Source organism: Galeopterus variegatus, unplaced genomic scaffold (assembly GCF_000696425.1).
Source record: "Galeopterus variegatus unplaced genomic scaffold, G_variegatus-3.0.2 Scaffold192, whole genome shotgun sequence".
Taxonomy (NCBI): Eukaryota; Metazoa; Chordata; class Mammalia; order Dermoptera; family Cynocephalidae; genus Galeopterus; species Galeopterus variegatus.
In genome coordinates, this window is record NW_007726303.1 from 585,762 (window position 1) to 613,120 (window position 27,359).

Genomic DNA, 27,359 nt, shown 5'->3' on the forward strand with positions numbered 1-27,359 from the left:
GGACTGTAAATTGGTGTAGCCATTATGGAAAACAGCATGGTGGTTCCTCAAACAACTACAGATAGAACTGCCATATGATCCAGCAATTCCAGTGCTGGGTGTATACCCAAAGGAGAGGAAATCATTATGTTGAAGGGATACCTGCATGCCGGTGCTTATCACAGTTCTGTTTACAATAGGCAAGAGTTGGAACCAACCTAAATGCCCATCAATGGACAACTGGATAAGGAAAATGTGTATATACACAATGGAATACTGCTCAGCCATAAAAAAGAACAAAATTCAGCCATTTGCAGCAACATGGATGGACTTAGAGAAAATTATGTTAAGTGAAATAAGCCAGGCAAAAAAAGAGAAATACTTCATGCCCTCACTCATAAGCGGGAGCTAAAAAAAGAAAGAAAGAAAGATATAACAATCACAATAATTCATTGAGCTTTCAAAAGAGAACAGAACTGAGGTTACTGAACAGAGGTGGGGGGGGGTAAGGGAAGAATTGATAAGGGGCCCCCCAAAACAATTACATTGTATGTTGAATATACTAATTATCCTGACTTGAGTATCACTTATTGCACAGAGGTATTGATGTTCAACTCTGTACCCCACAGATGTGTACAATCAACTATGTTTCAATAAAAATAAATAAATAAATATACCCCAGAGGAAGACTAATGGTTTTATGAATTATTGAGTGCTTGCTACATGCCAAGCCTAACACTGAGCACTTTATATGTGATATATTTTAATTCTCACCACAAGCTGTAATATAGGCTTTTATTTTTTTAAAAAGATGACCGGTAAGGGATCTTAACCCTTGACTTGGTATTATCAGCACCACACTCTCCCAAGTGAGCCATGGGCCGGCCCAATATAGGCATTTTTATCAATTCAATTTTAGGGAAAAAAAAACCCAAAATAGAACTGGGGCTGAAAAGTTACATAATGTTGCCTAAGGTGGAAAATGGTAGCTCTGGGGTTCAAACCTAAGTCTGCCGTCTGAGTAGAGTCCTTGTTTTTAACACAGGAGTTATCTATGTTGCCTCTACTTTGGCAAACTGGAGGAGTTCAGGGCAGTTTAGCTGCCTCACCTGCTAGGTTGGTAGCCATATGATTCTCAAGTTGACTAGGAAACATTTTGCCTATACTATACGTCTACTAACTGTAGAGGTTTAAAACATTCCATTATTAGATAGGATGTGTAGCTAAAATCTTATAGGGGGCAAAAGCTCATTTTATCAACAATAATTACGGTTTGGGTTAAATGCTGATTGTTAACATAGTTTGTAGGAAGATTTTGCAAAGAATTTTAGGGAAACTTTGTAAGAAATGTTGGCTATAGGGGAAACTTTCCCAAATCAATTACCTATAGATAGAATTGTAGGAAAGTAGTGCTTATTTTAGATGTCACAAGAATGGTTATATTTTAAGTCAAAGATAATGATCACATTTTAACTAACCAACATTTCACAAATTGTATTTTAGAATGTCATGCTGTTAGCTTCAATGATGTTATTATGTTCTATTGTTTAAGGTATACTCAGCCATGGGTAAAAATTGTCACATAGCCTATGCCTGTATTTTTTTTTAGTAATGATTAAATCAGCTGTTTTTTCTTGTGAAACTTCTTCGTTTTAACAATAAAAACAGTCTAACTTGGAGTCAGGGCTGTACCCAGTTTCTCCTTCTAACAGATGAGTTGCTGAGGTGCAGTCCCTTCGGGCTTCTTATTGCACTTATGTTTGCTTTGAGTAATTTCTTTTGTGTCTCTGTTACACAGCAAGAAGTGTAACAACTAACTATACGTCTTGTAGCTTTGGAAAGTCGTCCAATCCTGCTCATATCCTCTAGAGATTTTCCTGCAGGTTCTAAGTCTGCCAGATAATGAAATACTGGTGACATTGTTGAACAAGAGAAACACTTTTGCTTTGCCCTTGCAGGTGAGGCAATATAAGAGAGGGGATCTGTATATCCTTGTCTATCAGGGTTGTTGTTGACTATAACCCAGCATGTGTTTGAATTCTCTGATGCCAGGAAGGCCTACCAATATGGGCAGTGAAGATGTGATCTTTACAAATTTGTCTCACTTTAGGAAGAAATAAGATGGAATGCTGAAAAGTAATTATTTACCAATCCTCAAAAGACTGTCTAATATATAACAAAAGTCACATTTAAGGACACCTATGGGTCAGTTTAATGGCCATTTTATTAAAATGAGAACTACAGGTAAGTTTAAGTTTCTTCTTAGCCACAGAGCATTCTGAGCTTATTAAAAATAAAACTTTACATTTGTATTATGCATAAGAGTATATTAGTTTAATAGTGATTAAATGTAAACAGAAAAAGAAAAGCAAATAAAGTGAAAATGAGAGAGAATTAGGTAGAGGCAATGGGGAAATGGAAAAAGAAGACCACAAATTCACTCCTACCTAATCCTGCATCCTTGACCCCAAAGCAGCTGGCTATAAGCTAATCTCCCACCCATTTTTCTTGTTTGCTTCCGCTGACTTGGGGAAGATTTTATCAAAATAAGAAAAAGGGTAGGGTTGAGGGTATCAAAGAAAAAAAAGTAACATCTAGAGAAATCCTCAGAATCCATGAAGGCTAACCTAAAAACTACGTCCCTTTAAAGACCTCGGTGGCAGCCCTGGAGTGTTTGCTTACGTGTGTTCTGGCTTCCCGCCCACCCCCAGCACCCAAACAAGTAGGAGGAGGTTGTTCCACTACTTCTCTGGCTGTGCTCTAACCAAGCTAACCAGCCAGCCCATGGCTTTCCAATGTTTTAACCTAGACTTTTGAAGTTATTTCAATTTAGCTTCCATCCCCATTAATGTGTAATCTATTTCTACTGGTTCTTTGTGTCATTGTGAAGAAATAGATCTTTTTCAGGGTTCCCTTATTACAACTTTCTGACTGAAGCCACCTGAATTCAAGTTGGTCTCATCACATGGATTAAACCAGTGGTTCTCAACTCCAGCAGTGTATCAGGAACACCTGGGGAAACTTTAAGACCTATCAGTGCCTGGGATTCCATCCCAAACTTAATAAGGTCAGAACCTCTAGGAGTAGAAAATAAATTGTAATTTAAAAATATTTTCTAGGGGGCCGGCCCGGTGGCGCACTGCTGTAGTGCGCCGCTTGGGAAGCGTGGTGGCGCTCCCGCCGAGGGTTCGGATCCCACATGCAGGCCGGTTCCCGCTCACTGGCTGAGCGAGGTGCGGGAGCAACACTGAGGGTTGCGATCCCGTGGCCGGTCCAGGTCCGGTACGGGTGTGACACTGAGGGTTGCGATCCATTGCCGGTCATGAAAAAAGACAAAAAAGGAAAAAAAAATTTTTTTTCTAGGCTTTTAGTAGGATGACATAAACCATTCCTTTCAATTCTTTCTGAATTATTTTCCTTATTTACTCATAGTTCACCTAATACAAATAGAATAACTTTGGAAGAAATTTTACTAGTTTATTCTTTCCCATCAAAATGCTGGATTTATATCGGGAGAAAATTAAACATTTAAATATCACTTTCTCTAAATAGTACTTAACGTGTCAGCACTTCTCCAAGCACTTTACACATATCGACTTACTCGTTCCACATAATAACCAAATAGGTGTTACTATTATTATCTCCAGCATATAGATGAAAAGGAGGCACAGAGGGATTAAGCAAGTTGCTCAAGATCACACAGCTATTTAGTCTTCAAACCTAGACTGGTGGCTCCAGAGTTGTACTGTTAACCATAAGTTATGCTGCATCTCAGAAAGTTCTACCATGACTACAGTCTAAGTTAGGATTGTTTTTATTTCTTTCCAGCACTCTTCATTTCTGCTTGAGCATAGGCTCAATTTAAAATTATCAATTATTTGTTTAATGTCTGTCTCCTCTAGACTTTCTCTTTGAGAACAGGAACCATTTCATGCTATTTCACACCATATCACTGCCATATACCCAGTGCTTAGCATACAGTAGATGCTCAATAAATACTCGAATGAATGCATAAAAGAGATAAGAAAATGTGTTCTTCATGGAGTAATGTCACCATCTTGTGGAACTTCAGAATATTGTCGTTTAAATCTTTTTTTTTCCCCCACAAGATAATTGATGTTCAGGTGTTATTTCCCAGGCTTGTATTAGAGGTTTTTTGTTTTGTTTTTTAAATTGGACTGGCTTTTTTGAGACTTATAGTGCTGTAGAATAGTACAGCCTCTTCAGGGCAGGCCTGTCGCCTACTAGGTTTGCTTGGTGAAATGAATTGTGCAACTAGGTAATTAACGGGCACCTCTTTACAGTCCAGAGCTCTTTTGCTTCTGTTTTGCCAAAAGGCACAGCACAGTCCATTAATAAGCTCTTGGCTCGTCATGATCCCTGAGGCACATTTCAGAGCCCCTTCTTGAAGCGTCTATACAGCTATCTAAGGAGTCTGTTGGTCAGCAATCGCCATCTCCCCATCACGTAGTCCTCGCGGTGTATGACGGCTAAAAGAGAAATTGTGTACAGAAATAGCCCCGGCCCTACTATCATAAGCTAGGAAAGGGAAAATATGATCCATTAGAAATCCTAGGTTTTCTTGTATAATGAAAAAAAAAAAAATGTCAAGAAGAACTACTTCTCTGATCTATTATAGGCAGTTCATTTGATGAAGTTAGCATAACCTTCCTATTCAAGCCAGAAATGGACAAAAAGAGAAGACAACTTTTTAGGTCTGATTATAAACGGAGATTCTGGCTTTTTCCTCCTTTAATGTAGGTCCAACCCTGGTCCTGTCACATTAACCAACAACGGAGATAGGAAGCGGAAGGGCTGAGACCGCGGCGAGAGCCGCTCCTTCCCCCACGATTCTATGGTTCTCAGGTTACTCTCGCCACTTAGAACTCTATGGTTCCGGGGCGGTTGGGCGGCCTGCATTTGAAGACCGTGGCGGGAAGATGGCGGCTACACAGTTTACCCGCCCTGGGCTCTGCCTAGTAGGAGGGTGCTGGGACTGTGCTTTCCCCTGAATCTTCTAGAAGGGTTCGCAATGAATCTTCCTCACCGTGGTGGGAAACGGCGGCGCTCAGTATCAGACTCAGACTCGTTCTCGGGAAGCGGCGGCGACAGCAGTGACAGCTCTCGGCTCCCCTCCGGGCCGGTGCTCAGCCCGCCCCCGGGCCTGGGACGCAGCCTGAAGGACCGCTGCCGCCAGTCGGCCTCAGCTGCAGGTACTTCAGGCACCCTGGGGGCTGCGGGCGCGTGGGCAGCGCCTTCGGGCCACTTGTTGGGAGGTGTCTTCACTGCGCGGGGTTGTCCTTGTTTGCACAGCCCACTGAGCTGTTACTGCCTTTCTCTGTGACTCGGGCCTGATGCGGCAGTTCACTTTCTGTTCAGACATAGGCATGCTTTCAACCCATGTTCAGTGACTGCCTGATACTAACCTTCAAGTGGCTTCTGGGTCTTTCGACCTTCATAGAAACAGCTTCCTAGTTGGCCAAATCCCGTCACCTGTAGGGGAGCTTGTTCCTCACAGTTCCCAGTACTCCTTACGTATCCTCGTACAGGATTGGCCGGTCGGGAGTGTGGCACAGGCTGTTTGGAGTCCAGGGGAAGGCTGGATAGATTAGGTAATGTTTTCTCAGAGTGGTTGGGTATCCCGTGAATGTTGACTAAATTCTTTATCGTTGGCTGTATAGTAGTCATAGGAGTAAAACTCGCATAGAAACTATAGAAATTTCCCTAATCTAGCTTTGCAGTGCTTGCATATCTATCACTTTCTCTCCGATCCCTCATAATTCCAACACTTCTTATCCATTGCGTGTAATTGCAAACAATTTTTTGTTTGGGGCTTTTAAGGATTTAAAAAAAATTATTATTATATCCAGTAAACCACGATTTACTATTACCTTTCTATGCATAGTCAATTTTTCATAAGCATCTCGAAGTCAGGATGTGCTTTTTAAATAGCTTTACTCTAACACATAGGATTTTCAACACACAGTGGAGGGCTAGCCACCGAAGTCATACATTAGGACTAAATTAAACTATTAATTACTTTTTCTTTTTTTCCTGAAAGGGGAATGCAAGCAGACAGTTCCTGACGACCAAATAGACAAGCTGCTGTTGGCAAATTGGGGACTTCCTAAAGCAGTTCTGGAGAAATATCACAGTTTTGGTGTAAAAAAGATGTTTGAGTGGCAGGCAGAGTGCCTTTTGCTTGGAAAAGTCCTGGAAGGAAAGAATTTAGTTTATTCAGGTATTCAAATTTATGCAAAATAATTTCTTTGCTATTTTTAAGGTATTATGAGGGAAAAGGATACTGTATTGAGGTAGTTATGTTTTCTTAAAAGGTGGATGAGACAGTGCTTTATGACTAGAGAAAGTCTTAAAATATATGTGAAAAGTGGAATTTCATTAGATGCATATTTTAATTATGAAAGTCCCATTATATGACGGGGAGTGGGGGAAGGGAATGGCACAAAAAATTACATTTTAAAGAGTGAACACTTCTTCCTGCCGTTTTGCTCAACAAATGTATGTCCCAGAGTGAGTGTGTGATGGGAGACGTGAATCTGCTCTTCCTCCATTTGCTCTCACTTACTCTTCAAGGACCAAACATTATATATTATGTTTAGAAATTGACCTGCTTGTACAGGGTTGTATAGACAAAACCATATGTAATATACTTTATAGAAGATTTTTGTGCGTCTTGAAGGGCAGCTTTGACAAACACAATTTTTAACCTGTTTACTACACTGACTTTGGAATTAATAACTTGCTAAGATGAAATTCCTTTGTGTCAGTTTTTTCTGAAATTGAGTCATATAGACTTTAATTATGGCTGCAAAAAAGAATTAGAGAATAGCTTAACAGTATATATAAATTCAGGTTGTGGAGTTAGACTGGTTGGGTTTGAGAACTGTATCACTTACTGGCTGTGCAGCCTTTTAAATTAGCATATCAGGGAGAAAAAAATGACCACTGTTTCCAGTCCTGCCCAGGCAGACCTCCCCGGAGCCCCCTGTCACGACCTCCCCAGACCCACCCGTCACCACCTCCTCGGAGCCCCCTGTCACCACCTCCCTGGAGACCAGTCCCCAACAGGACACCACGCACGGCATCAGGAGTCCCGGCTCCACCAGGACTTGCTGGCCTGAGATCCACCAGGCTGGGCCCATGTGGAGAGGAGTGGTCCCCAAAAGCAGTGAGTTCTAGCGCCTGGGAAGGGGGAAGGGCTGGGTGAGAGATTTCTTTTTTTTTTTAAAAGATGACCAGTAAGGGGATCTTAACCCTTGACTTGGCGTTGTCAGCACCACGCTCAGCCAGTGAGCGAACCGGCCATCCCTATGTGGGATCCGAACCCGGGGCCTTGGTGCTATTAGCACCGCACTCTACCGAGTGAGCCACGGGCCGGCCCAGACTTGGTAGTACTTAAAGAGGATAAAATTATTTCATATGTATAAGAGCTTAGAAGGGCTTTTGGCACATAGAAAATACTTGTAAATGCTAACTAGTGGCAGTTAGCGGCAATGGTAGAATGGCCACTAACTGAAAGAGCATGTCAATTGCTTAAACCAAAAGTTAGGTGGCACCAATTCAGGCAGTCAGTCACCAAGACCAGTGTCTATTGCCTCAAATAGCTCTTGATTCTGACTACTTTCTGTTCTTAGGTTTATTATGTCTTACAGCTCACTATCATCCTTCTTCTAGATTGTGCAATAGCTTTCTAAGTAGTGTGTCTTTTTCTTTTGGTCTTGCCCTGCTCCTGCAGCCAAAGTGATTATTTTCAAGTACATTTGATCTTGTCACTTTTCTGTAAATGTAAATGCAGTCACTCTGCATTGCTTTCAGGATAAAGTGTCACCTCCTTACCTGGTGGGATTATAAGCCCCTCTTCATGTGACACTTTCTTATCTCTTCTTTCATTCCCCTGGAGTACTTCATACTCCAGGCCTATTAAATTGCTTACTGTCATCTGAACATTCCAGGCTTTCCTGCAGGCCTTTGCACAGGCTGTTTTTCTTTTCCTTTTTTTTTTGGCATTTGGCTGGTATGGGGATCTGAACCCTTGACAGAGGTTTTATAACACCATGCTCTAAGCAACTGAGCTAACCTGCCAGCCCTGCACATACTGTTTCTTATGCTTGGCATTCCCTTTTCTTCTTCCCTCGCTTCTCAGAAGTCCTGTTTCCTTTCTATAAGCTTCCTTACAGCTCCTCAATTTCTATCATGGTTTCTATCACAATATATTAAAGTTGTTCATCTTCCTTGAAACGGGGCTTTTAACCACTTGGAACTTAAAGGAAAGGCTCTTTAGTTATAAGCTAGGTACACAATAATATTCATCATTTATTGTTGGTACAAAGATTTGTTTATTCTCTATTTTCAGTGTGAGACTATTTAGACAGGTGGTTTAAAGTCAGGGGCATTTCAGAAACAGATGTTTCAAATGCCACTTGGGGCCTTAATGTAGGTTAGCCTTAGGCTCTATAGTACTTATGGCTATGGATATGGCTTAAAACATCTATTAATACAGTGTAACAAATATTACTTCATAATATTTATGAAGTAACAAATATTATGATATAACCTTCTGGAATAATCATGTTTTAGCTCCTACAAGTGCTGGGAAGACTCTTGTTGCGGAATTACTTATTCTGAAGAGGGTTTTGGAAATGCATAAGAAAGCTTTGTTTATTCTTCCCTTTGTTTCTGTGGCAAAAGAGAAGAAATACTATCTCCAGGTAAGGTTCTTGTACTAAGTTTGAAATAATGAAGGCTCCATTATTGACAGCCTTGGCTTTATTCACTTGAAATAGAATTATGAAAGCAAGTGGCAGACAGAGTTTCTTTTATAGCATACCATGTACCTTTAAAAGTTGACCGCGTATAGAGGGAAACTTTAAAAAAAATTTATTGCATAAAGGAGAAAGGGAAAGGGCCATCAAATCAAAAGAGTAATTGTTGAAAATTGTGTAAAAAATTTGTAAGCTTTTCTTAGGAAGTAAACAGAATACTTCAACTAATCATATAAATGTGCAAATTAAGAACCAGCATTTTAACTCAATAATACTACAACTAGAGTGCAGCATGGAAAGGAAAGAGTGAATGATAGTAGTTTACATTGATATGATAGTTGCTAATTTTTAAAGCATTTTCACATATACAGTGTTTCATTAAATAGAATAAATTTACTATTGTGATTTTTGCAGTGAAAAATGTGCTGTTGGAATGGAAAAATCCAGGCAAGAGGGTCTGGGGGGGCCTGCTATTGGACCTCAGCCAACCCGTTGTCTTACCAGGTTCTTAACTCTGCAACAGGAAAGAATTTAAGACCAGTGTCACAGTAGAAAGTGAGAACAAGTTTAATGTAACAGATAAGAAATACATGTTCCACAGAGAGTACAGCTTAGCTCCAGAGACTGAGCAGGGCCCACAGCCAAGTTTAATATAAAAGTAATGAATACATACTTAAAGTTTAGTACAGAGTGCAGGCTGGCTCAAGAGTGTGAGCAGCCACCTGCTAAAAGTAAGCTTAACACAAAAGTCAAGCATACAAAGTATGGGTTGGCCCCAGGAAAATGAACAATAACCTTGCCTTCTGCTGGGATTCAGCTTTTATACTTTTGGTATCTAATACATATTCATACTATCTAATGAATATTCTATTAAGGATGTGGTTCTCATATATGTAGCATAGTCTTGCACATGCTCAGTTGATCTCTTTGGAGCATGTTCATTGGTCAAATCCTATCACACGCTCCAGACATATTCAGGAATATTCTGTGCTCTTTAGCACCTCTAATGGAAGGTCATTTAAGGGATAAACTCCACTTAACTGAGCATGGTCGGCTACCAGGGTTATATAACCGCTCTCTACTGAGCATGCCCAGACACTGGATTTTTTTCATAAGTCAGCCCCTTGTGGTCTCCTTTTCCCTATGTTGATGCCAAAAATAGGTCTAATTAGCAACAGTTACTTTCCTCTAGGGGGGAGCCTAAGGAAGGGGCCTGAGACCTTGGGTTGTGGCTTGAAACCCAGAGGTGTGTCCTGAGACTTGAACCCAGGGAAACTGAGCACCTCCTATCTCAATGGTACTGAAAGTCCAAATAGTCTGGGTTCTAATCCCAGTTTTGCCATTAACTGTGTCTCCAGGCCAGGCACATAACTTGCTGGGCCTCAGTTTTATTATTTGTAAAATGAGGATGTTAACCCTTAGCAGTATGGGTTAACTTATTAAACACTCAGAAAAATTTTATTGGATGAACAACTGTAAAGTTTTATGGTTCTATAAATCTTTTTAACAGTTATTTCAGAGGCCAAATAGCCAACAAAGCTGGTCCTACATGGTAACATCCTCTCAACTTAGACCCAAAGTAACAAAATGATGAAAGGATCCTTTTTGTTGAGAAGGTATGTTAGTTAAAAGTTAAACTAAAAAAAATTTATATTAAAGTCCCACTGAATGTGACTTTTAAAAACTTTTCTTGCATTACATAAAAAAACTATTTTTTAGTGGGATAATGAGATTATTTTCCTCATGAAGGATTAGTTTGTTTCTTAAAATGTTATATTAGAGTTATAAAAATATCTAGTTTCTTGCTGTTAGATTAAAAATATTAATGCTTAAGGTAGTTTTTCTCCAATTTTAACTTCTATACATAGCTCTTAGAACTTATTTGGTTGTTAAATACTGCTATTAAAATGGCATACTTAATTTTATTTGACTATGTCTTAACAGAAATCTCTGTACCAAGTATTGCCAGTTCTAAACTTCATGTTAGTATGTGATTCTAAAAAGAACTAGTGTGTCTTGGCCAGTAACAACTAATAGTAATCTGATAAATGTTTGTAGATACTTATATCTATGTTCTGAGATAGAACCAGTCTATAATTCATGAATTTCAAATTTTTTCACCTGTATTGTTCCTTTTTACTCAATATAGAATCTGTTTCAGGAAGTAGGAATTAAAGTAGATGGTTATATGGGCAGTACTTCTCCAGCAGGGCGTTTCTCTTCCTTGGATATTGCTGTTTGCACAATTGAGAGAGCCAATGGTCTGATCAATCGCCTGATAGAGGAAAAAAAGATGGATCTGTTAGGTAAGAAAATTAGAAAACAGGCAAATATTTTTTATTGCTATTTTTGATGGAATGGAGTGGAGCTGTTGTGATTTCTTTGTGTTCTATATTGTTTTCTATTGTCTGTCATCTACTTCTGGAGGCAAGCATTGGCATCTGTAATGTTGTTTGTAAAAAAAAAGTGTATGTTTTTTGTCCTGCTGTTGTTATTGACTTTACTACCATGCATTTTTGTACTTTACAAAACATAGAGGATATCCTTGAGCCCTCAGTTATTTCTCATTGCTCCTTTCCTGCCTAACTTTATCAAGAACAGAAGGAAGCATGCTGGGGCTGAATCTGCCATCTCTGCAATAAGTGTATATGTGCATTCATTATCATATTCTGGTGCTGTGATGTCTAGATTAGGCTTGAACCCAGATGCTGTCATGTAGCGAGGGGAAGCTGTCATTTAGCAGGGAGAAGGTAGGGAGCTAGAGAAACTGACACTGTATTTGAACTTGAGACTCTGGAGAGATTTTTCTACTTTAATGCATTTTTTACTGCTAGGGAAAGGCTGCTATGTAGAGGTAGGTGGCAGCAGCAGAAGCAGAAGAACATCAGGTAGCTACTCATTGAGAACCTGGTGAACTTAAAAATATCATGGTACAGTAGTGGTAGGGTAGGGGTGGGGGTGGGAATCAAAGATTAGTAAGACATGGGCTCAATAAAGCTTGAAGAGAGAAATCACATTTGTCAATTTGTATCAGAATTGTCATACTTGTGATCCCATTGGACTTTAAATATCTTGGGGTTTGCAATAGAATCTTTTTTTTTAATGACCTGTACGTCCGCACCGCACTCAGCCAGTGAGCGCACCGGCCAGTCCTATATAGGATCCGAACCCGGGGCAGGAGCGCTACTGCGCTCCCAGCGCCGTACTCTCCCGAGTGCGCCACCGGTCGGCCCTGCAATAGAATCTTTTTAAGTGTTATATCCACTGTACCTAGCACAGTGCCTGGCACTCTGTAGGTAGAATAAATATTTTTGTATGAATGAATGAATGCTGACATAACTAATAAGCATTTGGAGATAGCTTACTGATAAGGAAAAGAACCATCATGTGTCATTAGGAAGTCATCTGAAAGGTCTTGATTTTAATGGGGAGGATTTGTGGGGGGACACCAGTGCATGTGGACACTATGATCTTATGAAATGTTCAACTAAGGGCCGACCCCGTGGCTCACTCGGGTGAGTGCGGCGCTGGGAGCGCAGCGGCGCTGGGAGCGCCGAAGCCGCGGGTTCGGATCCTGTATAGGGATGGCCGGTGCACTCACTGGCTGAGCACGGTGCGGACACCAAACCAAGGGTTACGATCCCCTTACCGGTCACAAAAAAAAAAAAAAAAAAAGAAAAAGAAATGTTCAACTAAAGAAGATACTAAATTTTCAGTAATTCTTGAGCATTATTCTAAGTACATAGACTAGTTCAGTTCTCCAAGTAGTGGAGCAGGGCATCATGGTCGTATTTATGTTTTGCAGTAGGATGACTCACCAACCTACCAAAATTAAACCAAAACCTCCCTTAACATTATCTCTTTCTGGGCCGGCCCGTGGCTCACTCGGGAGAGTGTGGTGCTGATAACACCGAGGCCCCAGGTTCGGATCCCATATACGGATGGCTGGTTGGCTCACTGGCTGAGCATGGTGCTGACAACACCAAGTCGAGGGTTAAGATCCCCTTACCGGTCATCTTAAAAAAAAAAAAAAAATTATCTCTTTCTTCTTGATCTGTTTTTTCTTTCTTTCTTTTTTTTAAAAGATGACTGGTAAGAGGATCTTAACCCTTGTCTTGGTGTTGTCAGCACCACGCTCACCCAGTGAGTGAACCTGCCATCCCTATATGGGATCCGAACCTGTGGCCTTGGTGTTATCAGCACCACACTCTCCCGAGTGAGCCACAGGCCGGCCCTTGATCTGTTTTTTCTAAGCAGCTCTCTTAAGAGTATGAGTATGGTTGTTTTCCCACAAAAGAGTCTATAAACTGAATAATTAAAGTAGATGTCTTGATATGATATTATACAATTATTTCTACAAGGTTGCCAATTTAGAAGTGTCCAAGTAATGAGAGGCAGTTTTCCCTGGGTTTGGTTGGCCCTGAGTAAGCTAATCGTTATTTTTTTTTTTTTCCTTTTTTTTCTGTCTTTTTTTTGTGACCGGCAATGGATCGCAACCCTCAGTGTCGCGCCCGTACCGGACCACTTCCAAAATAATATGCTGTCTCCTATTCTTACTAAACTTCCATTCTTAGCAGGACATAAACTGTAAAGCTAAATGGGCAGGTAGGTACAAAATAATTTGTTTTCCAAAGTTTGTAGCATGGGAATGGGACAGTACACATTTGGTTTGCATTATATTTAAGATAGAAAGACTTGAACTGGCACAAACAATGAAAAGTATAGGTCTAACAAAATTTCACTGAAAAGACATTTGGAAATGAAGAGGGACTTTATTTGGCAAACAGTTTGCAAACCTGGAAGACACTGTCTTCAGTACAAAATGAAAGTGTGTACTGCCAGAACAAAGAGAGGGATTGTCTTATGAAGCAAAAGGTCCTGTCCATGATCCCACTAGGCCCTCTAGGCAAATGAGGGATTCAAGCTTGTTCAGTCCTGATTGGTTTCGCCCATTATGCGAAAGAGGAATTCTGGCTTGCTGAGTTCTGCCCAGTTAATACTTGAGAGGTTACAGTCCATAGGTGGCAGAGTAAGACTTCCCAGCAGAGGCAAAAACAGGGACAGGTGGCTTGTGAAAGTCTCAAACAGGGTACATATATAACTTCTAGTCCGCAAAAAGCTACTGGCCTACTCAGCCAGGACCTCTTTTTTGTATCTCCACTCTGCCTTTTTTTTTTTTAGAAGATGACCGGTAAGGGGATCTCAACCCTTGGCTTGGTGTTGTCAGCACCACGCTCAGCCAGTGAGCAAACCGGCCATCCCTATATAGGATCTGAACCCGTGGCCTTGGTGTTATCAGCACCACACTCTACCTACCGAGTGAGCCACGGGCCGGCCTTCAAAGTCATCTTCTTGAGGAAGTTTCTCCTAAAGCCTTCTGAGTTATTCCAATTTGGAAAGGGGTTAATCTATATGTGTGTTGCACAGAAGTCAGCTTGGGATCTCCCATTGTCATTTTCTATTGCCCGTTACTTGAGTCAGAGTCCCTTTTTTTGGATTATATGTCTTTCTCTTGATTTACTTTCTCATTTTGTTGGGACTATCTCCCAGGAAGCTTCACTTTATTTCAGTGTACACACTAATATGGATATAAAGTTTTGGAGAACTTGTATGTCTGAAAATGCCTTATAGTTATTTCCAGGTGTGAAAATCAGGATTGGAAATACTTTTTTTTCAAAGCTGTCAAAGCATTACTTCATTTTCTCCTTACTGTTGAGAAATGCAATGCCATGCTGATCCTTCATCCTTTGTATAGATTTTTAAAAATTCTCTCTAGGAGTTTGTAAGACTGCCTCTTTTTCCTTAGTGTTGTGAAATGTCATACTAATGTGTCTTGGTGTTGGTCTGTTTTCATGCAGAATGTGTTCTTTCCAGTTTAGGGAGACTTTAACACATTTTTCTCAGTATGTGATAGAACATGCAGATAACCATCAATATCCCAAATCAGTAGGGATATAGAAGATATGACTAATCATATCTTAGTCAGCAAATTTGACCTAATGGATGTATGAAGAACAGTTACCAAATAACAGCAGAATACATGTGTTTTTCAATTACACATGGAACATTTATAAAAAAACTTACCATATGCAGGCCATAAAGCAAGTCTTAACAATTTTTAAAGACTGAAATCACTTAAAGTAATTCTCTGACAATAGTGGAATTAAGCTAGAAATAACTACAATATAAGAACAGCACAATTAGAAAATGCCCATGTTTGGAAATTAAGAAATACCTTTTTAACCTGTTTTTTGGGTCAAAAAAGTAATCACAAAAGAAATTAGAAAGTAGTTTGAACTGAAAGTATAATAAAAATATCTCCTACCAGAGCTTGTGAAATGCAGCTCAAGTTTTTTTTGAAGAGAAGTTGATAGCATAAAATGTATGTGTTATTAAAGAAGAGAGACTGAAAATCAGTGATTATCCATCTCAAGAACTTAGAATAGTAAAGTAATGCCATAGAAAGTAGAAGGAAAGAAATGGTAAAAACAAGAGCAGAAATGAATGAAAGAGGAAAGTCATTATCCAGAACATTACAAAAATTATAGAAAATCAAAAAGAAAAACACAGATAACCAAATATATCAGTGGGCAAGGGACTTGAACAGGCATTTGCAAGAGGATTTCCAAATGGTCTGAAAACGTGAATGTTGCTCAATCTCATTAGTAATCAAGAAGATGTGAATTACCTCTTCAAAGAGATTACTGTACACTGTATAATGATTAACATTAAAAAGATACCAAGTGTTGACAAGATAGTGAAACAATGGAACACACACGGATTGTGGGGATGTTACTTTTGGTACAGTCTCTTTGGGAAGTGTTTTGGCATTATGTATTAAAATTGGAGATAATCTGTGGCACAGTAATCTATGATACAGTAATTTTATTCCTAGATATATACCCTAAAGAAATGTATGCATGTGTGTACCAAAGGACATGACCGAGAATATTGTTAGCAGCACTACTTGTTAATTTACTATGTATCTTTTAACATTTTCATTTGCCTTTTACAGCCAGGCAGATTTAGTCAGTCCTCTGTGTAATGCTGTGCAGATTGTTGGCATGAGTGCTACTCTTCCTAATTTGGAACTTGTGGCTTCCTGGTTGAATGCTGAACTCTACTATACTGACTTTCGTCCCGTACCACTCTTGGAGTCAATAAAAATTGGAAATTCCATATATGATTCTTCAATGAAGCTTATGAGGGAATTCCAACCCATGCTACAAGTGAAAGTAAATCAATGCTTTTACATCACTACTACCAGTATCTTTGTGCTTAATTGCATTTTCTAGCAAGTTGTTAACAATTTTTGAATTATATGGTTAGGGGTTGCAAAATAGTTGAATATGTATTATATATCCATCAAAATTACTGTTAAGCTGATTGGTGTCATCTTAAAGAATTGGAGGGTGAGAGAGGAAATGCAGTTGTTCCTGTAAAAGGTCATCATTCCCTGAATATGTAATACTGTATGAACATTTAGAAAATCTAATTTTGTGGATTTTTCTTTTTAAGTAGAAAAGATTTTCTCATGATTTAGTTTACACTAAATACTAATGCTGTGGATTGACTGTCCTCCCCAGCTCATGGAAGCTTGAATTGTGTCCCCCAAGTTTTATGTATTAGAAACTTGGCCCCCACTGTGACTGTTGAGTGGGTTGGAAATCCTATTTTGGTAATTGAAAGGAGGGGCCTTGAAGAGGTGATTAGATTGTAGGACTGTGCTGGGGTGAATAGATTTAATAATGGTGGTCAGGGGAGTGGTTCTGAGGCCTTTAAAAGAAGAGCACATGAGAGGTTACTCTCTCTGCTCCACCATTTACTGCCATGTAAGACCTCTGTGTCACTGTCGCCACCACCAGGATCCTCACCAGATGTGTTCCCTGCACTGTGCACTTCCCAGCCTCCAAAACTGTAAATGATACATTTTCTTTTCTTTATAAAATACCCAGTTCTGTGTATTTTGTTATAAGCAACAGAAATGGACTAAATACACTAATGTGGAAAATTAACCTTTTGTTAAATGGTAGGTATATAGTAGAGTGGAAAGAATATCATTCTTGGAGTCAGACAGACTTACCTCTGATAGGGATATTTGGTATAGCTGTGATATAAGTTGAATCACAAAACCTCTCTGAACCTAGTATCTTCATCTGTAAAATAAGATATAATACTTTAGTGTTATTGTAAGAATGAAATATGATTTTAAAAAATTGTCTAGCATGTAAGTACCCTTCCATACATGCCCCAATGCACTTTAGTTTTGGTTGATAGTAGTTTATTTTCTAAGCCAGATTCCTAAAGTTAAAGAACAGACTCATGTATATCTGTGGAGTGAGGCATCTCCTATTTTTTATGCAGAACTGTCCCTCTGAATACTAAAACAGCTAAGGGTCATTTTACGGTTGGGAATAGTACTACATTTATTTGTCTCAGTATCTTCATAGCTATGCATTTGTAGCCTCTGCGTGCTTAGTATGGAATCTTACTCAGGGGCTTTGTTCTGTAGCCCAAATTTCACCTGGCTATACCTTGGTTACCTTAATAAATGTATATGTTAACACATTCATTTACTCTCCTGTTAATCTCTTTCTTCTGTTACCATGTCTATGCCTCTATCCTATTAGAACCACTTTTTTTTCTTCTCTGGATTATTGAAATAGCCTCTTAATTGTCCTCTCTGCTTCTAACTTTATCTCTGTCAGTCTATGCTTAAATTAGGAGGTAGTGATCTGTTTGCAACAAACATCAGATCATGTGACACTTTTGCTTAAAGCTCGCAATGACTCTGTTTCATTTAGAATAAAAGCTAGTGTCTTCATAGTAGCCTACAAGGTTAGGGGTCTGCCCCCATCCCTTAATGCTCTGACCTCATCTACAACATTACCTCTCACTTCCTTCACACTGGCTTTTTGCTGTCCATTAATGTGCCAAGAATCTCCAACCTCAGTTCTCTATGGAATGCTTTCCTGTTTTGCATCAGTGTGGTTTACTCTTTCTCTTTTGGACTTTTACTGAAATGTTACTTTCTTAGACCTTCCCCAGCCACCTTATCTAAATTACAGAGTACTCCCATCTGTGGTCCCTGTTTCTTTTCCCTGTTTTATTTTTCTCCTTGGCACATTTAAAAATTGAGCATGTGTGGGGCCGGCCCGTGGCTCACTCGGGAGAGTGCGGTGCTGATAACACCAAGGCCACGGGTTCGGATCCCATATAAGGATGGCCGGTTAGCTCACTTGGGAGAGCGTGGTACTGATAACACCAAGTCAAGGGTTAAGATCCCTTTACCGGTCATCTTTTTAAAAAAAAAAAAAAAATTGAGCATGTTTTACTTATCTTGTTTTTATTATCTATCTCTTCCTACTGGAATTAAGAGATACTATGAGGGCAGAGCTTTTTTCCCTGCTTTCTTCTCTGCACCATCTGCAGTGCCTAGAACAATATCTGGCACATAGTAAATATTCGTTTAATGAGTGAAAGGTGGATGGATGAATTAACCCAGTTACACGCAGTGACATTCTTCCAGTCTGGAGAACTTGTGGAGCCACCACAGGGCATTTACACATGCTCTTTGTTTTGCATGAAAGGTGTTGCCTTTCATTGAAATAACGCCTCCCCTCCTTCACGTCTCACCTTAATCATTTTCTCAGAGCAACCTTTATTTTATTTATTTGTATATATATTTTAAAAGATGACCAGTAAGGGGATCTTAACCCTTGACTTGGTGTTGTCAGCACCATGCTCTCCCAAGCGAGCCACGGGCCATCCCTACATAGGGATCCGAACCTGTGGCCTTGGTGTTATCAGCACTGCACTCTCCCACGTAAGCTACAGGCCGGCCCCCACCTTTCTTTTAGAACTTTCTGTCAAATTTCTGTCAAATATGAGGCCTCAAAATACTATAAAACCCTCTTTTATAGTACCTCATATGGTTGTATTTTGCATTTATTTGTTTAGTTCTCTCATTGAGACTGTAAACTCCTTGAATATTAGAACGTTGAGTTTTTTGCTCACCATTGTATTCCCATTACTGGGGGTTGGAGCATAATAAATGTTACTTGAACAAATAGAAAATATTTCCTTCTTTCCTTGCATCATAAGGAGGTTTATTTTTTCTTCTTGTTTTGTTTTTTCTTTATTTTGTTACTGACTTTGTAACTCATTTTTATTATGTCTTTGAGTAGAAAAACCTTTCAGATGAAGCAAAATGAGTAATTTTTAAACTGATGTGAAAATGTTCTGAAAGTACCACTAGAATGGCTATTTCTCTCTCTTTTTTGTTTTAGGGAGATGAGGACCATATTGTTAGTTTATGTTATGAGACCATTCTTGATAACCATTCAGTATTACTTTTTTGTCCATCAAAGAAATGGTGTGAGAAGCTGGCAGATATCATTGCCCGAGAGTTTTATAATGTATACCATCAAGCTGAGGGTGAGTTATGGATGGAAATGAAAGCCTCCATACTTAGTTCATTTGCTTGAAAGTAATGTTAGTGATTATATTTGCAAAGCATGGATCTCATTCATCATTGCCACTGCCTGCCTGCTAGACACTCTCTTTATAAAACTATGCTTTTGTGGTTGTCATCCTCTCCTATCCTCATTGTAGACAATGTGTACACACACTCCAGCTAATCATCTTCAGATTTTTAGAATACTGGGTTTATATAGGTATATACTAAGGTTCTTCATCTGGGATCCAAGAGCTTTGAGAGATTAATCTTTGGAGCCCCTAAATTGTATGCAGAGTTTCACATGTGCGCATTTTTCTGGGGAAAGTGGCTGTATCTTTCTTTATATTTCCAAAGGAATGTGTTACTCTAAAAATAATCATACATGCATATACACGTATGTGTGTGTGCATATACATATATACACACACCCATGTATATATACACACACACATATTTTATACACGTATGTGTGTGTGCATATACATATATACACACACCCATGTATATATACACACACACATATTTTTAAATCAGCTTTATTGAGTTATAATTTATATGTAAGAAGATGTACCCATTTTAAATGTGTGGTTAGATGAGTTTTTAGCAAATGTGTGTGTTTCCTAAGCTTTGGTGCACATTATAACCTCCTGGGAAGATGTAAAAATTCTTCATGTCCAGTTCGCACTCCGTACTTGTTACATTGCATTGTCTAGAGGTGAGTGCTGGGCATGGGTATTTTTAAACTATCTCCAGGTGATTATAGTATGCAGTAGTTTCTGACCATTGGCTGGGTATTTAGTTCTACCATGACTTAGGCAGATAGCACTTAAAGAGATCCAGCCAGAAGTGAAGGGTGTTGATAAATTTCTTTTGTGACAGGATTGGTGAAACCATTTAAATTTCTACCAGTAATGCTGGAACAAAAGGGCCTCCTGGAAGTGATGGATCAGTTAAAATATTTGCCTTCAGGATTGGACTCTGTGCTACAAAAAACTGTACCATGGGGAGTAGCATTTCATCATGCAGGTATTCCATATTTATAATCTGTTATTAAGAAGCCCTCTCCAAAAATTCTCATAATTTCTTCACTTTTATATCTATGTGCATTTATTTCTTGTTAACCACATTTAATACTCATAGACTTCAGTTTAAGAAGTTATGTGATTAGGATTAAATAAGAATAAAACGAGTGTGTTTAAAATAAATTTACTGAAGTGTATAGTATATAAATACTAGGAAGAGGCTTTTTTGGATTATTGGGGAAGTGAGTTCTAAAATTATTACCTTTCTGGGCCGGCCCGTGGCTCACTCGGGAGAGTGTGGTGCTGATAACACCAAGGCCACGGGTTCGGATCCCATATAGGGATGGCCGGTTGCTCACTGGGTGAGCGTGGTGCTGACAACACCAAGTCAAGGGTTAAGATCCCCTTACCGGTCATCTTTAAAAAAATAAATAAATAAATAAAATAAAATAAAATTCACCTGATCTTCAAGACCCAGGTGAAATGCCAGCTCTTCAGATCCCATTAGGCACTGGCCTGTGGCTCACTCGGGAGAGTGTGGTGCTGATAACACCAAGGCCACGGGTTCGGATCCCATATAGGGATGGCCGGTTGCTCACTGGGTGAGCGTGGTGCTGACAACACCAAGTCAAGGGTTAAGATCCCCTTACCGGTCATCTTTTAAAAATAAATAAATAAATAAAATAAAATTATTACCTTTCTGTACTTGGTTTCTTTAAAATTTAGGTTACAGTGGTGCTTGCTACCCTAATTTTATCACTCTGAGTGTCTCCTTTTATCTTAAAGGGTATTGAGATATTTTCACAAGTATATAAAAATCAGATTAATTTTAGAAATTGTGATATTGCATTTGGAGAGGGCTAGAAATCTCTAAATATCAAATGTAGAGGTTATCAAAATCACAAAGATTATGATAGGCACTGAGTTAAAGACTTTTTTTCAGGAAGTGGTCTGTCCATGATCATATGGGCAAAAGATATGTTGAAGGATATATAGTTCCTAAGATTAGGACTTTAATCCTTTTGATATATTTATTTATTTATTTTTATATTTATGGGTACTTAAAAGTTTATGGAAAGATTTGTGTTATCTTTTAATTTTATTTTTCCACCAATTTTTTAAAGTACCCTCATATTTATAGTATGCTAAAAATTTAGGCTGTCTGGTTAACTCAGTTGGTAAGAGCGTGGTGTTATCACACTAAGAACAAGGGTTTGAGTCCCGGCCAGCTACCAAAAGAATATTTGCATTGTATATAACTTACAATGCATGCTAAAAAAATGAACACGTGTGGACCCACCATTTACCTTACCAACTAGAGCCTCAATCCTTTTAATTTTTAAATAAAATTAAAATTAAGCCAGATAAGTATATATTCTATATGCTGTTTTTCATTTAGTCATGTATTTATTAATCACACATATATTTATGTCAAAAATATGCCTGAATACTGTGATGGATAGGCCCTAAGAATACAGCATGAATAAGGCATGTCCCTACCCTCAAGGAATTCATTATCTAGAGCAGAGATCGGCAAACTACAGTCTTCTGGTCAAATCTAGCCTAAAATCTGTTTTTATAAGTAAAGTTTTATTGAAACATAGTCATGCACATGTGTTCTGCTGCTGCTCTCATGTCACAGTAGTAGGGTTAAATAGTTGCAACAGAGACCATCTGTTCCCACAAAACCTAAAATATTTACAGGAAAAGTTTGCTGACCTCTGGTGTAGAAGATGAGATAGAAGTATACTAGGTGCGTTAGATTATTATTTTAAGTAGATAGACTGTGTTGACTTTTATGTTTACAGTTGTAAGGATAACTTAAAAAAATCTTTAGAGGCTTGTGGCAGATTCTCAGATCCATTTGTAAGTGATTGAGTATAATATTTTCAGTTTATGTTAATAAATATATGTTATTGGAACCTCCTTTTTTTTTAGGTCTTACTTTTGAGGAGAGGGATATCATTGAAGGAGCCTTCCGCCAAGGTCTCATTCGGGTTTTGGCAGCAACTTCTACCCTTTCTTCTGGGGTGAATTTACCTGCACGTCGTGTGATTATTCGGACTCCTATTTTCAGTGGTCGACCTCTAGATATCCTTACTTACAAGCAGATGGTTGGTCGTGCTGGCAGGAAAGGAGTAGATACAGTAGGTAAGTGAGCTGAATTTAATTGCAATAGCATTGCTGAAGAACAGTGTCTACTTGAAGCTTGACTAGTCTTTGGCAACCTGTTTCTCATCATGCTGTATTTCTTTATTATTCAATGTACTAATGTCATCCTTTTGGATTCACTTAATATTTATAGTGACTAAAGTTATAATTTTTATGTCATCAACTATTGATTTTGTACTAATGTAGAATTAGGATTTTGTTTTGTATTATCTACAATGAAATGATTCAGTGTTATGTAAACCAAGACAACTTATTATATTAGCTAGAAGATGATTTTTAATTTCCTAGTATAGACTACTCTTTAGTGCTAATTAATTTTCATGAATATTAATTCTGTTTAGGTGACTGGTCTCAGATCAAACAGCAGTGCTGAGAGTTGGGAAGCACTCTTACACTTTGGAAATGGGAACTTCATATACCATCTTTTTTCTCTTTAAATTGGTGTTGGTGCTGAAAACACCTTTTCATTTTATTACTTTGTAGCAGCAAGTAGTGATAATATTACCAGCAATCCAAACAAAAGTTTTGTCTTAAGCAGTGAGGAAGAGGCTTGTTTGAATTAATTGTCAAGATGGCAGCAAACATTATTTCTAATCTGTTATATCATTCTGTATGTGACTAAACTGTTATGAGCCTTTCCATAATTAAAGAACCTTAAGAAGAACATTACCTGTCACTTTATCTTTCTTCTGTAGGACATAATTGACTCCAATATTACACTAGATTTACCAAAACAAAACAGGGATACAGTTGTTCGGCTACTGAAGAGAAATTATGAAATCCAGGAGAAAAGGGAAAGTGTTAATGGGAAAATAGGTGGGATATTGGGTACGAAAAGCTGGGTAGTATACTGAGCAAGTGACTTTTAGAACAACCTAACTTGTCATGTGAACTCCCCAAATACAGTCAATCCTCATTATTCATGGATCCCATATTTGTGAATTGCCCACTTATTAGAATTTATTCAGGATCTCAAAATCAGTACCTCTGGGGCTTCTGTGGACATTTGCAGAGCAGCAAAAAATTTGAGTCTTTCCAAGCACACTTTCCCTGCTGAGGGGGACAGGGCAATGCTCTGCCTTTTTGGTTCAGCTGTCATACTGTAAACAAGTGTCTTTTTGTGTCCTCTTTTATATCTTTCAGCAGTGATTTGCAGTTCTTGTTGTAGAGATCTTTAACTCCCTTAGTTAAATCGATTCCTAGGTATTTTATTTTTTGGGGACTATTTTAAATGGGCTTGCTTTCTTGCTTTCTTTTTCTGCTAGTTCATTATTGAAGTATAAAAATGCTACTGAGTTTTGTGTGTATCCTGCAACTTTACTAAAATTGTTTATTGCCTTGAAGAGCTTTTTGGCAGAGTCTTCAGGTTTTTCTGTATGTGGGATCATGTCATTTGTAAACAGAGACAGTTTGATTTTGTCTTTTCTAATTTGGGTGCCATTTATTCTTTCTCTTGCTTGATTGCTCTGGCTAGTACTTCCAATACTATGTTAAATAGGAATGGTGGGAAAATTGCTTTTCCTTGTTCAGGATGATATTGGCAGTGGGTTTGTTGTATGTGGTTTTTATTGTGTTGAGATAATTTCCTTCTATACCTAATTGGTGGAGAGTCTTTATCATGAAGGGATGTTGAATTTTGTCAAATGCTTTTTCTGCCTCTATTCAGATAATCATATGGTTTTTATCCTTGATTTTTTTGATGTGGTGTATCACATTTATTGACTTGCATATGTTGAAACATCCCCTCATCCCTGGGATCAATCCTACTTGATTATATTGGTGTATAATTTTTTTGATGTGTTGCTGTATTGTGATTGCTAATATTTTGTTGAGGATTTTTGCATCTGTGTTCAAGGATATTGGCCTGTGTTCTTTTTTTATTGTGTCTGTCTTGTTTCGATATCAAGATGATGTTAGCCTCATAGAATGAATTTGGGAAAATGGCCTTTCTTTCAATTTTTTTGAAGTTTGAAGAGAATTGATATTAATTCCTCCTTAAAGGTTTGGTAGAATTCAGCAGGAAAGTCATCCGGTACTGGCCTTTTCTTTGTTGGGAGACTGTTGATTACTGCTTCAATCTCATTGCTTGTTATTAGTTTGTTCAGGTTTTTTATTTCTTCTTGGTTTAATTGTGGTAGTTTGTATGTATCCAAAAATTTATCCATTTCCTCCACGTTTTCAAATTTGTTGGCATATAGGTATTTATAGTAGTCTCTAATGATTCTTTGTATTTCTGCAGTATTGGTTGTAATGTCTCCTTTTTCATTTTGATTTTTGTTATTTGGGTTGTCTCTCTTTTTTTAGCCTAGCTAAATGCTTGTCTATTGTGTTTATCTTCTCAAAAACCCAACTTTTTGTTTCATTGATCTTTTGTATCATTTTTGGGATCTCTATTTTACTTAGTTCTGCTCTGATTTTAATTATTTCTTTCTGTCTACTATTTTTGCGAGTGGATTATTCTTGTTTTAGAGTTCTTTGAGGTGTAGTTTTAGTTTAGTTTTGTTTTTAATCTTTCCATTCTTTTCATGTAAGTGTTTATTGCAATAAACTTCCCTTTTTTTTTTTTTAAAAAAAAAGATGACCGGTAAGGGGATCTCAACCCTTGGCTTGGTGTTGTCAGCATCACACTCAGCCAGTGAGCAAACCGGCCATCCCTATATAGGATCTGAACCCACAGCCTTGGTGTTATCAGCACCGCACTCTACTGAATGAGCCATGGGCCGGCCCTAAACTTCCCTTTTAGTACTGCTTTTGCAGTGTCCCACAGATTTTAGTATGATGTACCTTTATTTTTGTTAGTTTCAAGAAATTTTTTCATATATTGTTTAATTTCTTCTTGGACCCACAGGTTGTTCAGGAGCATGTTCTTTAATTTCCATATATTTCCATATTCAGTGTTTCACTTGTCATTGATTTCCAGTTTTAATTCATTGTGGTTTGAAAAGATACTTGAAATGATTTCAGTTTTTAAAAATTTGTTGAGACTTGGTTTGTGATGTATCATGTAGTCTATACTAGAGAATGTTCCATGTGGTGATGAAAAGAATGTATATTCTGTATTGTTGGATAAACTGTTCTTTAGATATCTGCCAAGTGTAATTGATCTGAAGTATAGTTGAAATCATGAGTTTCTCTGTTAATTCATTGCCTAGATGATCTGTCCAGTGCTGAGATAGGGTTGTTCAGTTCCCCTCCTATTATCATGTTGGGGTTTACCTCTTTCTGTAGGCCTAATAGTGTTTGCTTTATATATCTGTGTGCTCTGGTGTTGGGTGCATATATATCTATGATTGTTATGTCTTCTTGCCTGATGGATCCCGTTATCATTGTATAGTGGCCTTCTTTGTCACTTTTTATGATTTTTGTTTTAAAGTCTATTTTATCTGATATAAGAATAGGTACTCCTGCTTGTTTTGGTTTCCTTTCACGTGGTATATCTTTTTCCATCCCTTCATTGTTAGTGTGTGTATGTCTTTACAAGTGAGGTGAATCTCTGGAAGACTGCATATAGTTGGGTCTAGCTTTTTTTTTTTGTCTTTTTGTCTTTTTTCGTGACCGGCAACGGATCGCAACCCTCAGTGTCGTGCCTGTACCGGACCAGGACCGGCAACGGGATCGCAACCCTCGGTGTCGCCCCAGCTCCTCGCTCAGCCAGTGAGCGGCCGGTCTGTATGTGGGATCTGAACCCTCGGCGTCCCGCCGCGCTTCCCAAGCGGCGCACTGTAGCAGTGCGCCACTGGGCAGGCCCCTGGGTCTAGCTTTTTAATCCACTTAGTCAGTCTATGTCTTTTGAGTGGGGAGTTCAATCCATTTACATTTAGGGTTGTTACTGAAAGGTACTGTCTTATTCCTGGCATTTTATCAGTTTTTGTTTGGATATTTTAAATATCTTTTATTTCTTTCTTCTCCTTTTATTGTTTGTCTTTGATGTTTGTTGGTTTTTTGAGGTGATATGACTTCGTTTCTTTCTCTTTCTTGTTTGCATTTTTGTTCTACCAGTGGGTTTTATTCTTTCCTGTGTATTCATGGTAGTGATTGTTGTTTTTCAGATTCCAGATGTAGTACTCCTTTGAGGACTTCTTGCACAACTGCTTGTGTACTGAACTCCTGCAGTTTTTGTTTGTCTGGAAAATACACTATTTCCCCTCATTTCTGAAAGATAGCCTTGCTAGATATAGTGTTCTTGGCTGGCAGTTTTTTTCTTTTAGCATTTTGAATATATCATTCCATTTTCTTCGGCCTGTAGAAATTCTGTTGAGAAGTCCCTTGTTAGTCTCATGATGGCTTCCTTATAGGTGACTTGATGCTTTTCTCCTGATTCTTTTAGGAGTCTCTCTTTGTCTTTTTTTTTTTTTTGTCTTTTTCCATGTCCAGCCACGGATTGCAACCCTCAGTGTCGCCCCCTACCGGACCGGGACCGGCAACGGGATCGCAACCCTCGGCGTTGCCCCCGCGCCTCGCTCAGCCAGTGAGCGGGAACCGGTCTGTATGTGGGATCCGAACCCTCGGCGGGAGCGCAGCCGCGCTTCCCAAGCGGCGCACTAGCGCAGTGCGCCACCGGGCCAGCCCCTCTCTTTGTCTTTGAGTACCAGTATGAATATAATGTGTCTTGGAGAGGATCTTTTTGGATTGAATCTGGGGATCTTTGAGCCTCCTGGATCTGGAGGTTCATGTCTTTCCCTATACCTGAAAAGTTTTCTGTTATTATTTTGTTGAATAGGTTTTCAATGCATTTTCGTTTCTCCTCCCCTTCTGGAACACACATGATTTAATGTTGTCTGTTTGCTGTCTTATATTTTCTTCATTTTATTAATTTTTTTTTTTTTTTTTGGTTTGTGTAGGTTATTTCAAAAAGACCATCTTTGAGATGAGAAGTTCTTTCTTCTTTTTGCTGTAGCCTGCTGCTTAAGCCCTTGGTTGTGTTTCTTATTTCATTGAATGAAT

The 27,359-nt window shown here is 38.7% G+C and overlaps 1 protein-coding gene across 1 annotated transcript in view; it reads left to right on the top strand.

Annotated features, from left to right (window-relative positions):
* Positions 1-5,011: 5,011 nt before the first annotated feature.
* The window catches only part of POLQ (polymerase (DNA directed), theta), a 110,718-nt gene continuing 88,370 nt past the window's right edge, over positions 5,012-27,359 (top strand). The window contains exons 1-8 of the mRNA XM_008564934.1: positions 5,012-5,192; positions 6,041-6,220; positions 8,578-8,708; positions 10,912-11,063; positions 15,778-15,997; positions 19,052-19,199; positions 20,101-20,247; positions 22,182-22,394. Of these exons, the coding sequence (XP_008563156.1) occupies positions 5,012-5,192; positions 6,041-6,220; positions 8,578-8,708; positions 10,912-11,063; positions 15,778-15,997; positions 19,052-19,199; positions 20,101-20,247; positions 22,182-22,394 (1,372 nt within the window). The remainder of the gene's footprint in view (positions 5,193-6,040; positions 6,221-8,577; positions 8,709-10,911; positions 11,064-15,777; positions 15,998-19,051; positions 19,200-20,100; positions 20,248-22,181; positions 22,395-27,359) is intronic.